This window comes from Cryptomeria japonica, chromosome 1 (genome assembly GCF_030272615.1).
Source record: "Cryptomeria japonica chromosome 1, Sugi_1.0, whole genome shotgun sequence".
Taxonomy (NCBI): domain Eukaryota; kingdom Viridiplantae; phylum Streptophyta; class Pinopsida; order Cupressales; family Cupressaceae; genus Cryptomeria; species Cryptomeria japonica.
This window is the reverse complement of record NC_081405.1, coordinates 525,646,831-525,662,240: the sequence shown is the minus strand read 5'-3', so window position 1 is coordinate 525,662,240 and position 15,410 is coordinate 525,646,831. Positions and strand designations below refer to the sequence as shown.

Below are 15,410 nucleotides of genomic sequence, written 5' to 3'. Positions count from 1 at the left end.
AAAGAGTGCATGCCTACAAGTATAGAATAATCAGATCACACTAGTATCATACTATCATGGAATCTTGACAATACACATAAAATACAATATAAGAATCTATGTCACAGGGTTCGCCAAACTTGAAACAAAAAAATTGAAATCTGGCAAATTGGAAGGAAATTAAAATAAAAATCATTTTAATTCACTATAAAATTCATATGAAAAAAAATAGAGTTTATATAAAAATATATTTTAAAAGTGCATTTGCTTAGTTCACAGCTCCCCTTTTGGTTACTTCAATCAAGTCCTTAGCTGGCCCTTCTAGAAAGCCTTCATCATCAAATTGAAAAAGTTTGGAAGCTCTTGTCATGAGCCTCCTGCATCACAAAACGTCACATCACGAATATGGGTAGTTGAGCTAAATTGGTGGCATAGAATAGAAAACCTTCTTAATGCTGTCATTCTTGTTCAATGAGTGAAGATCGGTTGTATTTCAAAGGCTAGCCAAAAGCAATAAATCAAGCAAAGGAGGTCTGGTTGCTGAATGTGTAGCATATCTCTCACCCAAACATCTTCAACCCATTCAATCTGCTAATGCATCATGACTCATGTTGATCAACACTTCCAAACTGAAGAATCGGTGATGTAGAATATTGAATACACCATTTACTTCCAAATTGGAGCGAAGAGAGATAGAGCCAACCGATCTTTATTGCAAAGCTGTGTGACCTAAAACGTCTCCCTAAAAGCAGAGATATTACATTCAAAATAAAATAAAGATACTTTACTTTTTTTATCTAAAATATATCTCTCCATTATTTTATCTTTACATTTTTAAGTCATTTTTTAGGTATCTCGAGTTTCATTTAACATGTTAATATTGTAGTGATCAGATAATTAATATTCTATTACATTTTGTAGGGTGATTTGATGTTTGACTTGGATTGTTTTAAATTTTTTGTTATTAAAATTTATTATTTAAAAAATTTAATTTAGATCTAAAATTGCTAATATATATGATATATAAAATTTGACATATTTTTAATTATTAAAATTAAAATTTTAAACATATTTATATTGCAATGTTTTTAAATTTATTATATTGTATTCAATATTTTTTCAGTACTTTGAGAGCTTTTACCCTGGCCTGAGCCAAGCGAGGCCACAAATGGGAGAACTCATCCTCAGCATGAACGCACAACATTAATGCAAACAATCTGCACCTGCGAGCATAGTAGCCCAATAGGGGTACAAAGCCCACAAGAACACTAGCTTAACAAGGGTTTGGAACACAAGGTCACTTTGCATGAATGCCAACATCATTAATGCGAAAGTTCAAACCTGTGAGTGGAATGGATCAGCAAGGGTACAATGTCCACGATCACAATGGCCTAACGAGGGTTTGAACCTTGGTGGCAACAACAAAGCCACGATTTAACCATCACACTCTTCGATGAATGGCATAATGTATTTAGATTCAACATAATATTGTTTTATGTTTATGGATTTACAATTTATATATTTTTTTAAATCATATTTTCACATTTTTTTTTGAATTTTTCTCTTGTTGAACTTCATCCGAATTTTATTGTTGTCGATCACAAGAACGAACTTGAGAAAGTTGTTCAAGAACAATTACAGTGAATTATGTTTTGCTCTAGTAGTTGAATCAAATATAATCACATTTCATGTTCATTTGAAGCTAGATTTTTTAACCACAAATGAAATGCCTAAATATTTTGAATTTTTGGAGAGTTGTTTTATGTGGATGCATGTATTTTCGTTGGTTTTCTTTTCCCTTTGTAAACAATTAGATTTCGTGCTTCTTTGCTCAGTTTGATCTCTTAAGTGCATTATCTTGCTGCATGTGATCAAATTTAGTTCATTTTATGATGTACGTATGTATGTTTATAGTCACCTGTATCAACATTTATAACTTGTGTTCATCTCTTATTGTCATGAGAAATTCTTATTACAACCTTAGTTGGTAGAACTAGATCTTAAATGGTATATTTTATTCTGATAAATGTATTGGGAGGTTTATGTATGCTCCATATTATGTTTCTCCGCATGTATATCCGACTGTAAATTTTCCTTGTGACAGAGATAAGAATAACAAAATTGAGAAAGTTGTTTAAGAACAATTACAGTGAATTATGTTTTGGTCTAGTAGTCGAATCAAATGTAATCACATTTCATGTTCATTTGAAGCTAGATTTTTTAACCACAAATGAAATGCCTAAATATTTTGAATTTTTGGAGAGTTGTTTTATGTGGATGCATGTATTTTCCTTGGTTTTCTTTTTCCTTTGTAAACGATTAGATTTCGTGCTTCTTTGCTCAGTTTGATCTCTTAAGTGTATTATCTTGCTGCATGTGATCAAATTTAGCTCATTTTATGATGTACGTATGTATGTTTATAGTCACCTGTATCAACATTCATAACTTGTGTTCATCTCTTATTGTCATGAGAAATTCTTATTACAACCAGTTGGTAGAACTAGATCTTAAATGGTATATTTTATTCTGATAAATGTATTTGGTGCAGGCTTCATGTGATGGGAGGTTTATGTATGCTCCATATTATGTTTCTCCGCATGTATATCCGACTGTAAATTTTCCAGGTCAGTTTTTGGGACAGAATGTGATGTCTTGCAGCAATAGTGCTGCAACAGAGTCTGATAAGTCAACAAAATGTGATCAGCTTAGAAGCACACAACAGTCATCTCACAGTAGTCCAAGGGATCATAATGTTCAATGTAATCAAAACCCTTTTTCATCACATATGAATCATGATGAAGATTTGACATTGCAAGCATCTCGAAAATTGAAAAATAGTGATGTAAAAGATGGCATGATGCAAGGTGGTTCACATCTGCTAAAAAAAGGACAAAAGACTAGCAATCCTATTGTCCGAAGCATTTCTGAAAATTTGAGAACGCTTCCACTGCAAGTAGACAGTAGGTTGAAGTATCCAGTTCACCAAGGTTTAAGTTCTGTGATACAAGATGATGAAACAGAACCTAGAGATAGAGAACCTGAGTTGTGCAAGGACAGTAGTCAGTCCCCTTTTGGTGATTCATATTGTGCTGATGATGTACTGAATTTGGATAAGCATCCAAATGAAGGAGCTGGATCTAGAGTAGAGTATGAGGATAATGTTCAAAATAAAAAGAGTATCATGTCAGATAATAATGCAAATTCAAAAGGGATCAATACCTGCTCTTCCATAAGAGAATCCCAAGCCTATGTACAACAAAGTCACAGAGCTAGAGAACATTTGAAAGCTAGTTCAGCTCGTGCAGAATCCCAGTATTTAGTAGAAGTTCTCTCTAGAGATTCAGACGAAGACATAGATGGCTGTCATAAAGAAGGTCAAAGCAATCAAAATGAAATCTTAAGCGATCAGGGTGACTCATCTGATCAGAATTCTGATTCTTCAATGGTAGATTCACTCCATGCCTTTGAGATAACTCCCAAGAGTGTCATTTCAGCAATTGGGCAGAAAGAATTCTGGAGAGTCCGGAAAGCAATTCTAAGGTATTTTGCATTTAATAATTGTACTTACAATTTAAAGCTTATAATTTGCTTGGCAATGATGGATCATCAAGTCTTCCATTTAACTAAAAATGCTTATTTGGGCTTACATAACCACTTGTGAGTTGTATAGATTACTGTTTGTGGATATAATACATATCTTGTCTTGTATTGTTTCATTTCAGGCCTTTTTTTTGCCAGATCCTCTATCAATGGTTAATCACCTTGTAAGCTTATTTGATTGTGGCGTGTGTATCTATATATAAGCTTACACTACAACCCTGTCTTTTTACGCTTGTTTATGCAAGTATTATTTTTGTGGTAGCTCTTGCTTGCCCTGATGTTTATCATCAATAATTGAGTAAATTTGTATTATATATGATTGCATGGCACAAGGAATGACTTACTATGCATTTAACATATAAGGAAAACTTCTGTAAAATGGTACGATGTATGTATCCTAGAAAATTAAGTGGAGTATATTTTATATGAAGGCAATTTTTAATAATGACATCTGTACAATCAGAACAGCATCAGGTAAGATGTGGACAAGGACAGATAAATGAAGAAAGAAAACTAATTCTGGACTCTATGCAGTGTGGGACTTTTAGATGTGCTAAGCTCTGTGCTTTTGAGCTGTTTTCATAAATCTTTTTGGATATGTAATATTTGATGAGTAGGAGTATGTAATTGATTTTGATAATATTTTTAGGCAACACTCGTGACTAGCATATATATGCCTTTCTATCGTGTCTGTCGTTTTGTACATTTGAGTACTCTTCCATGTCTTTCTATTCTTCTATTTATACATGCTAATGCATGCTTCCACCTGTACTTGTGCCCACTTAAAGGAATCTTCCACTTGTAGTTGTGCATACCTTATATGTGTATGAATATAGAGAGCACTTTCTCTCATTGTGGGTGATTGTAGATTCATGTGTTATAGCATATACTGTTGAGGATTGTTTGATTTTAGATGCCGTTGTTATCCATCTATTTCTGGTCCGGTGGTACCCTATTAGTGTGTATGCTGTTATCTTTTTTGCTTTGAACAGTTGCACTTTATTGTGCTACGGTATCGAAATGATCTCCTGGATTTGATTATTTTGCTTGCTATTCATCCATGAGTTCATGGCTCATGAACTTGGAGTATTCTTGTTTGAAGAGAACTTTCTCTTTTAAGCAGGAAAGTGAAGGCTTCAAGCAAACATGCTATAAGGGTTTTTATCTTGTCCCTTGGAACGGGGATGATCTAGAGGTGGTGGGATGAGGAAAAAAAGTGCCCTCATTGGGGCCTATTCCTTATGATGTCCATGCAGATGTAGGCACATCCTCAGAGATGTTTCCCTATGAGCGGGACATCTAGATGTTCCTTGAATGTCTTGTGGATGGAAGATGTCCCTTGATGTTTAAAAAAAAAAAACCCCTACAAGTAAAAAAGGAAAATAAATTTAAAAAAAACTCTAATCCAGTCCATGATCTTTTTCTATCACCAAGAGAGGAGGGAGAAGAATGTCAATTAGAGCAACTATGCAAGCTCTGGGAATATTTTATGTGCCTTGACAGTCTCTCAAAGTCTTCCCAGAATTTTTTACTGAAACTTGCAGTTTTCACAATGTTATTGTGCAGGAATTTTGTCAAACAGTTTGCATTCAATTTTGTTTTGACATAATATAATAAACAGCCACCACATAAATTTATTTTTACAATTTGTATATACATCTGTCAAATTTTCTTTTACTGAATTGCTGAATATGCACTAGATAATATTTGTATATATATATATATATATATATATATATATATATATATATATATATATATATATATATGCTGATGTAAAATGATATATCCGACCTTGATAAAGTGCTGTTGATAGACCAAACAGCAACTAAGTCACTTCTTTATACCTCATTATGACTTGTATGGCTTCCATTTAGACAGTACGGCTCCATATATACTGGTACAACAGCTTGATAAAGGCTTCAATACCCACTTTTTGAGGCCTTGCTGGCTTTGTAGAGCCTATAAAAGGCTATGATAGAGATTGTGAAGACTTTAAGACTTTATGACATGTGCTTAAGATGTGCTGCAATCCCTCCTTTATATGGTGTGTTGACTTTGATGACCCTCCTATATGCTGCATTGGATGTTAAGAGGGCTTAAATGCCTTACCCCATGCATCAACTCACTGTTTATGATGTGTACGGCTCCATTGGGGGCTATAAAATGGTACGGCTGAGTTGAAATCCCAATGTAATATATAAAATGTGATTTTTTATAATGCTCTTCCATAGACATACACAACACTACAATATTTGGTTTTATTTTTCAATTTTACACACAACACTTACAAGTTTATTATTTGTTGGCGAATCTAAATAGATGTATACCTAAACTTCTTGGAACCAGCAACCGGCAACAATATCTTTGTTTATCCGTTTAAATGCAATTGTGAATCCTATTATTAAAATCATAATCCTTTAGGCCCACATAAAGCGACTTAATATTATTTTGTTTTTTTGGACTTAAGTCGCTTTATAAAAATTATTTAAATACAAGTCGCCTGCAACTTTAATTTAAGTCAACTTAATTTAATTAATTAAATTATTCTCTTTCCAATTACTCGAATTAGCCTACAAAATAAAATAGGCTAAATGGTCTTCTCCAAATGCCTAGGTTGAAGAAGGGGACATTATAGCATTCCTTGCGTACAACACATGGTACCACCACGCATGAACCTATACTAGTCTTTGCTTCATTGGACAAATGTACAAATGTGTCCACGACAACATAAGATTAATGATCAACGATGCCTTGTAAGTATAAAGGAGCTCTTTGGACAACTTTGTGTACTCAAGTGTCAACTTGGGCCAATGTTATAACACCAAACAACTTGTTCCCATACAACTTCAAAATCCTTTCAAGGTCCAAGGTCCAAGGTCCAAGGTCCAAGTCAACTTGGACATTCTAACATTTGAAGGTAAAATTGACAACATAATGTTGAAAATTTGGCATGGCAATTGGAAGTGCATTTCTCTATTTGTCATTTCATAGATGCAAAGAAGATTTCTTTTGTGGCATTGAAGATGTCAATTATTGTGTCCCACTGGTGGCTTATGCCTAACGCATACCATAAGAGGGATCATGATCAAATTCTTATTTCACACGGGATTCATTTGTTAGTGCTTTGTAGGACTGATACTAACCCAACATACAATAGGTGAAGCTCAAGTTGAGTTTTCTTTGTGTAGAAAGTCCATGCAAGAAACAACTTCCAAGCTTTCCACACATAAGAAAAATCTACCTAGTAACAACAAAAATTTAAACGGACCATGCAAAATTATAAATCCGCAACATCGTGTTCTCCAAACAAGGACAAGTGAAAGAAGAAACAAGGTCATAAATGGTGCCATCACTATTGTATGAGTTCCCATAGTGATGCTAAATGTTAAATGTAACAATCTCTAATTAGGCAAACTGCATTAGATCCCATTTAGCTCAATGATATTGATCAAGAGGCACAATGTCTTAGCACAAGTACTATGACAACTAACGCTTTAGAGGAATGTGTCTCTTCCATATGCAGTGCTAGGTCAAAATATGAGAAGTTCATGTCATCATCAACAATGGAAGCCAAAAACATAGTGCAAGATGTAGTCAAGTGCTTTGATCTCTCCAGTAAAGCACACCCAAGATCATATTCTCTAGGATGGTTGCAACAAGGTGAGGATATTTAGATAAAATGCTAATGTACTTTCAATTTTGCAGTTAAACTCACGTAAGATAGTCACTTTGACATTGTGTGTTTTGAAGTTACCAACAAACTACTTGGGAGGCCATGTGTGTATGATAGAGATGATGTTTATTAGGTAAATCCACAATGATGGATTCTTCATGTTAGTGATTGATAATTCTAACTTAACGAGTCTTCACCAAAGACCAAAGTAGCTTTGGTATCGACTACCATAAAATGCCATAAGATCATTTTGCCCATGGTTTGCCTTGAGACACTTTGCAAGAAAGCAAGCATAGATTGGTAGCATGCAAGGTTGTACTAACATTATTGCAACAACTTGACAAGGTACTCTAGCAGTACAAGGATGTCTTTGAAGAGGGCTAAGATCTTACACATATTGCAATGCAACGTACAATAATTTGGTCCTAGAATCCCTTCTTTCCAATAGCCCTCTATATTGCATATTTGTTTTGGAGAAAGATGAAGTTCAATGCCAAATTCAAGAGTTGATTGATTAGGGCAAGATTAGACCTGACTCTTCCCAATGTGGCAATTTGATAATCCTTGCTCCAAATAAAAATGCTACATGGCACCTCTTCATTGGCTATCCTTTTCACTATTGGGAAGAATTGATATCCTTTTCCATGCATTGATGACCATTTGGATCGACAAAATTGTGCACAATTCTTCATGAAGATTGATCTCAAGCTAGGATGTTGCTAGCTTCTAATTTATTCCAAAGATGTTTGGACGACAACATTCAATACCGATGAGGGATTGAACGGATAGACTTTTTATGCCGTTTAGCTTGACCAATGCATTGTCAACATTCATCAACTTAATGAATTAACCCCTTTGACCTTACACCAACTCTTTCTTCATTTTCTACTTGGATGGTTGTAATGTCCCTTGGGAAAGCCCTAAGTTTGCCCTAATTCTCAATTTCCAAACAGACAATTGGGTTAGAGAATGCCTTTCTCCTGATTTAACCCCAGCAAACAGATTAGAAGCCACTTACAACAATGATTCCAAGAATCGGATAATAATCAGAGTATTATACTCAGTAATTTAAATCAGATTTACAACAATAATCAGATTATCCTAATCATTAAATTCATAGCAGAATTATTAGTTCAGTCATAGAATATTAAATATCTCTGGAAGACTCAACCATTGGAGAACTTGGGAGAATGTGACTTCGATGGGGTGTCTTGGACCCTCTACCCTAGGCCCAAGAGCGGATATACCATCTCTCTTGGCCTCATGTGGCCCATGCCATCCATATGAGGTGGTCTACTCAGTGAGGTGTCCACTTTTCCGTTATCTCCTCATCTGGCCAACCTTTTCCCTCTCTCTCTATGATTGGTCTCCTTGCACCATGGTAGGGGAATGAGGCTGCAACAGGGTGCCCTGGAATGCCATCTCCTCTGGGCTCAAGGGCAGTACTCTCCGTAACCCGTTGGCCTCACGGAACCACCTAGTTCCCTCATAGAGGTGGCTACTATAGAGGAGTGCCCCATCACCGTACCCCTCTTGCAGGCCTATACCCTTTCTACCATGGCTGGAAGCACTCAGAGAATATGGAGAAATACAGTATCACAAGATTAACTGCAGAATGTTATTAAATCAGACTGACATCTATTTGGGTATGTATAATCAATCATAACACAGTACATTAATGGTAATAAATATGCAGAAATATTAATATACAGTCACGGTGCTTATTATATACACATAGGAAACTCATACTGAACTGTCTCGGTTAATTCGTCTGCTGTATATTCAGTGCCTTATCAATTATTAAGTGCTTGGTTTTCTGGATGATTGATAAGTGATCATTTAATAATTGGAATGATCTCTTTTATACTTCATTGGTAAAAGGGTCACCACTCTTCATTCGAATAGGGTCACCAACCTTCATTGCTACCTTTTAAAATAATATATTCTTTCCCAATTGTTCTCTCTTCCTCACGTCCTCAAGCGAGAACTTCTTCCCTTTATATCCTCCATTATGAGGGAGAAGTCACATCGCTTCAACATGCCTGACCTTCGAAAGAGTCCCCAACCTTTGAAAGGGTCACAACCTTTCACAATCACCGCCCTTCAAAAGGGTCACAACCTTTCATAATTTCTGCCCTCCTTTGGAAGAACCACTTCCTTATTTACTTTCCATTCCTTCCTTCTTCCATTGACCCTTCCTTGATTCCCACGCTCCCTTCTTTCTTTTCTCCTCCATCTCCTTATCCCTTTTCAAATGATCTCTTCTCTCTTATATCTCGTGTGTGGGAGAATCACACCTCTTCATTCCATGCCTTTTGGCCATTCATTATCTTAATTACATTTCAATTATATTATGTTATATTTTTATTATTTTATGTCAATTATTATTATTTATTAAATCCTATTTCAAAATGGGGACATTACTGTTCGCCCTGCCCAATATTGCTTGTCCTCAAGCAATGATGATGGAGTGGTCAAGATTATTCGCAATATGAAATTGCTTTGCAAACACACATGGAACAAACTTGTTGAAACCACATTAAACATGATGTGAATTATATTCGAGACATAAGGCATATATTAGGAAGGCACAGACACAATGACAGACACGAGACAAACACATAAATGCACGTAAGATATGAAGCATATATACAAGATGCCAAGCATACATGAGAAGGGTACGCATATAAAACACACGTGGAGTAAACATGCTGAAACACATTTGGTATGAAGCAAATATGTAAAGTATGAGGTATACACATGAATACACATAAGGCATAAATCATACATAGGAATACACGCAAGGCGTAAAGCATGAAGTATACACGTAAAACATGTAAGACATGAAGTAATACACATAAATACACGGAGGCATGAAGCACACATGTAAGGCGCGAAGCAATACATAGATACACATAAGGTACGAAGCATATATGAGAAAGACACTCATGGAGTGCACATACATCAGTCATGAAGCAACATATAAATGCACATAAGACACAAGGCATACATGCTAAAAACATATCAGACATGAAGCAAACACAAGGCATTCATGAAAAAAAGCACACATATTAAATATACATGGAGTAAGCATGCTCAGCACACACGAGTAATAAAAGGCATACATATATAGAAAATGCGATGTTGGTCTACTTGATTTGATTTTTGGACTAAGTTTATAGATCCCTTTCTTAGACCTTCAGATTGCTTTTGAATAGAATGTATTTCATCGTTTTAGCTTTTCCTTGGATGCTGGCAGGATCATGCTCTGATACCATTTGTAATGTCCCTTAATTGGGAAAGCCCTAAGTTTGCCCTAATTCTCAATTTCCAAATAGAGAAGTAGGTTAGAGAATACCTTTCTCCTGATTTAACCCTTGCAAACAGATTAGAAGCCACTTACAACAATGATTCCAAGAATCAGATAATAATCAGGTATTACAATCAGTAAATTAAATCAGATTTACAACAACAATCAGATTATCCTAATCAATAAATTCATATCTGCATTATTAGTTCAGTCAGAGAATATTAAATATCTCTGGAGGACTCAACCATTAGAAAACTTGGGAGAATGTGACTTTGATGGGGTGTCTTGGACCCTCTACCCTAGGCCCAAGAGTGGATATACCATCCCTCTTGGCCTCATGTGGCCCATGCCATCCATATGAGGTGGTCTACCCAGTGAGGTGTTCACTTTTCTGTTATCCCCTCATCTGGCCAAACTTTTCCCTCTCTATATGATTGGTCTCCTTGCACCATGGTAGGGGAATGAGGCTGCTACAGGGTGCCCTGGAATGCCATCTACTCTGGGCCCAAGGGCAGTACCCTCCGTACCCCCTTGGCCTCATGGAACCATCTAGTTCCCTCAGAGAGGTGGCGTACCGTAGAGGAGTGCCCCATCACCGTACCCCTCATGCAGGCCTATACCCTTTCTACCATGGCTGGAAGCACTCAGAGAATATGGAGAAATACAGTATCACAATATTAACTGCAGAATGTTATTAAATCAGACTGACATCTATTTGGGTATGTATAATCAATCATAAGACAGTACATTAGTGGTAATAAATATGCAGAAATATTAATATACAGTCACGGTGCTTATTATACACACGTAGGAAACTCATACTGAACTGTCTCAGTTAAGTTGTCTGCTGTATATTCAGTGCCTTATTAATTATTAAGTGCTTGGTTTTCTGGATGATTGATAAGTGATGATTGAATAATTGGAATGATCTCTTTTATACTTCATTGATAAAAGGGTCACCACCTTTCATAAGACTTGGGTCACCAGCCTTCATTAGAATTGGGTCACCAGCCTTCATTGCTAGCTTTTAAAATAATATGTTCTTTCCCAATTGTTCTCTCTTCCTCACCTCCTCAAATGAGACCTTCTTTCCTTTGTATCTTCCATTATGAGGGAGAAGTCACATCCCTTCAACATGCCTGCCCTTTGAAAAAGTCACAACCTTTCACAATCACCACCCTCGAAAGGGTCACAACCTTTCACAATCACCACCCTTCGAAAGGGTCACAACCTTTCATAATTTCTGCCCTCCTTTGGAAGAGTTACTTCCTTATTTACTTCCCATTCCTTCCTTCTTCCATTGACTCTTCCTTGATTCACATGCTTCCTTCTTTCTTTTCTCCTCCATTTCCTTATCTCTTTTCAAACGATCTCTTCTCTCTTTTATATCTCATGTTTGAGAGAGTCACAACTTTTCGTTCCATGCCTTTTGACCATTCATTATCTTAATTACATTTCAACCAAAGTTTTAATATTCGGACTCGCCATGGACTCGGTAGCCCAAAATTTGGACTCAGACTTGGGACTCGCCATAGACTCGTGAAAGGACTCGGCAAAAAAAAAACCAAAAAAAACCGTAGTTTTACAAAAAAACAAAAAGAAATTAATCCATTTAGAGAGCATAAGAGCCATAAATGAAACATTACACATGTCATAATAGTCATATGATCTCCAAACACTTGATATTTGAAATTTCATCATTCATACTCTTAGTTTCAAACTTTAAAATGTATAATAGCGGCATAAGTTTATAAATGTTAACAAAACTACATATAATGATATGTCCAAATGTGAAAAACAACAATGAACAAACTAAAGAGAAGACTACATCTTCCTCTTACTAGCTCTAGTGAAAACCAAGGGAGAGATAGAACTAGAGGGACTAGTTCTAGGAGTTTGATGTGGCTTTTGCAGCTCGCCAAAAATAGGTTGAGGGTAGCATCACTTGCTAGGATCTGAGGGTGAGAGAGAGAGGGGTAGAGAGATAGGTCTAGATGTTGGGGGAGAGAGGAGAGATTGGTAGAGAGAGGGGATAGAGGAAGAGTTATAGGGAGATAGGTAGGTCTAAAATTTGGGGCAGATAGAGTGAGTAAGAGAATGCTAATAGGAGCCTATTGATTACTGAAATTTGATTGAGTCTGAAAATTTAAAAGATCTTCTAAAACCTAGAATTTGCATTATAACTCCTAGAGATCTGAAACCACTCTCAAGCATCCTGCCAATATATACATGAAATATAACTTAAAGTATAAGAAATACTTAAATGTTATATTTCATGTATATATTCTGATGAAGAGAATGAGACTGACTTGAAAAAAAAAAATTATATAATTTTTTGACATGTTTTCTCTCGTTCTTCAAACCCTACAAACTTGTTTTCAGCAAGTAAGAATGCCAAATGAGTGAAAAATGAAAAAAAACCATTTTAAAACATGGCTGGGTGTGCATGCTGGGCGACGCAAGTCTCTGTAAAAAAACTTGCGAGTTTGTGTAAAAAACTTGCGAGTTTGTGTAAAAAACTCGTGAGTCTTTTGTTAAGACGCGCCAGGGCTCGGCTTGCGAGTCCTTGGCAAGTCGACTTGGCCTGCCCATGGAGTCGCCAGTCCGTGGCGAGTCCGGCGAGTCTTAAAACTATAATTTCAACTATATTATATTAATTTCTATTACTTTATATCAATTATTATTTATTAGTAAATCCTATTTCAAAATGGTAACATTACAATGGCAGTCTCATTATCTTTAACAAGACTTGGGACGAGCATGTGGAACATATAACACATGTTTGGGAAACTTTGTGCCAATAGAAGTTGCAATCCAACTTTAGCAAGTATACCATCAACACAATGCAAATTTAGTATTTGAGCGACTTCATTGATTTTAAAATACTACCCATGTGGATTTAGAGAAAATCAAGGTGATTCAAATTTGGATGATTCCATGCAATCTCACTAAATTGCTTAGCTTTCTCGAATTTGCCAACTTTTGTTGCCAGTTTGTCCTTGGATTCTTAACATCGCTTGGTCTCTCTATCAAATCATTCATGCTAAGGCAACATTTGCTTGGACCCTTACACAACAACACACTTTTGAAGAGCTCAAGTAGTGTCTTTGAGTAGTGTTTGTCTTGGAAATGCTTGACATTGTGCACCCATTTGAGATTCAAACTGATGCATTTGACCATGCATTCAGTGCAATACTCACTTGGCTTGGGCATTTGATTGCCTACTATAGTGTTGTAAATTGTAACTGCTTACAATTTCACACTCCTTTTTGTGCTCTTGTGCTCTTGCCTTAGTGTGTCTCCTCCTAGTTCCTTTCCAAGCCTATTTTTGTCTCTGCACTGCAAAATTGATGCCATATGATGATATGGTGATCTGGGTCTTTGTCCTCGAGCTGTGTACAATAGCTCCACCTTTGTTTCATCCCTTTCTAGGTAGACTAGGGCCCATTTTTAAATATGTCAGTGTATTGGTTCTCACAAGTTGATTCCCGATCCCGATATTTTAATATGATTGTTGGAGGTCGGCCTAATTTATGAAATACCTTGGGAACTCTATATAAGAGCATCTTTCTTAATTCATTTTGATCCATCAAGTATCCATTATCACTCAAGCACTTCCTAGAGCAAGTATTATGAGCGAGTTTCTTTAGATCTGAGCATTATGGAGCAACAATCTTCATGCAAGTGGCTTTTTATGATTGAACCTTTTATGCTTTGTCATGTCGTGTTATTGCGTCAACATTTGTGGGTCTTATCAAAGAGCATAGCATTGCATCATCATCATCATCATCATCGATAGCAAGCTTGAGGTATAATATTGTGGATCTAGCAATTTACTTCAGAGCTTTCCTTTCATCTATTTTCATTAAAGGGTTAATTCCAAGCTTGGGGTTCGACTTAGGCAAACCCCTATTAACTCAACATCATTTTCCCTCTCTTGTGTTTGTAGGTGACAAATTCATAAGAGAAGAAATACAAATCTAGATATTATAGACTGAGACAAATTGAACCAAATTTTGAAGAACTAGAAAACCTTGGACAGTGGCAATCGGCGAACAATGTCTGACACATTTTCGAGAAAATCTCAGGAGGATATTTTGAGGGACATTCTGATCCTGAAACTATTTGTGATATCCGAATTTGACACCTTGAGTAGTAGGTTGCCTAGCCCCATACTTAGACACTTTCGACCTCAAATTTTAAATAACTCTTTGACTCCCATATCCAGATTTGTACTCAGAGTCTGCATATTTGATTTGAAACTTTCTGTTTATGTTGATTATTGTCAATTTTGGATCATTAGCCCTAGTTCACATCATTTTCAAATCAAATCAATTCAATTCAACTTAAAGGAGATTCTCAATAGAGTCCAACTCCTTTTCAATAGGTCTGAGGTAGGGCCTATTGAAATTAAATCTCCTTAATGTATTGAGGTGGTAGATGTGTTTGATTCCTAGTTTACATAATTAGACTAGTGGATCTTGTTTGCACCACCCTCTACACCTACTATTTGAAATATTTGAACAACACGATTTAGTGCTGCTCCACCTATGAGAAATAATTGTATACCAGTGTCCAAGCTGTTAAGTAGTGGTGACATTACAATTTGGGTATGGAGACAATCATTCATTTTGATCATAAGCTACTTGAATTTTTTTGCACACAAAGCAAGTTGGAGAATGTGTGCCACATGAAGTGGATGGCAAACTTGCATCAATTCCATCTGGTGATCAAGCATAAGAAGAGGATAGATAATAATACGCTGGATTTTCTCAATTGAACTCTAGTTCATGCACTCATGGCATTGGACTTGTGTGGCCACAATTTTGCTGACTGAGAGAACCT

The 15,410-nt window shown here is 36.1% G+C and overlaps 1 protein-coding gene across 5 annotated transcripts in view; it reads left to right on the top strand.

Annotated features, from left to right (window-relative positions):
• Positions 1–15,410, top strand: part of LOC131060137 (uncharacterized) — a 62,227-nt gene that overhangs the window by 36,182 nt on the left and 10,635 nt on the right. For all 5 annotated transcript variants that reach the window (XM_057993251.2, XM_057993284.2, XM_057993258.2 and 2 more), the window contains exon 2: positions 2,528–3,519. In XM_057993251.2, coding sequence (XP_057849234.2) covers positions 2,528–3,519 — 992 coding nt within the window. The remainder of the gene's footprint in view (positions 1–2,527; positions 3,520–15,410) is intronic.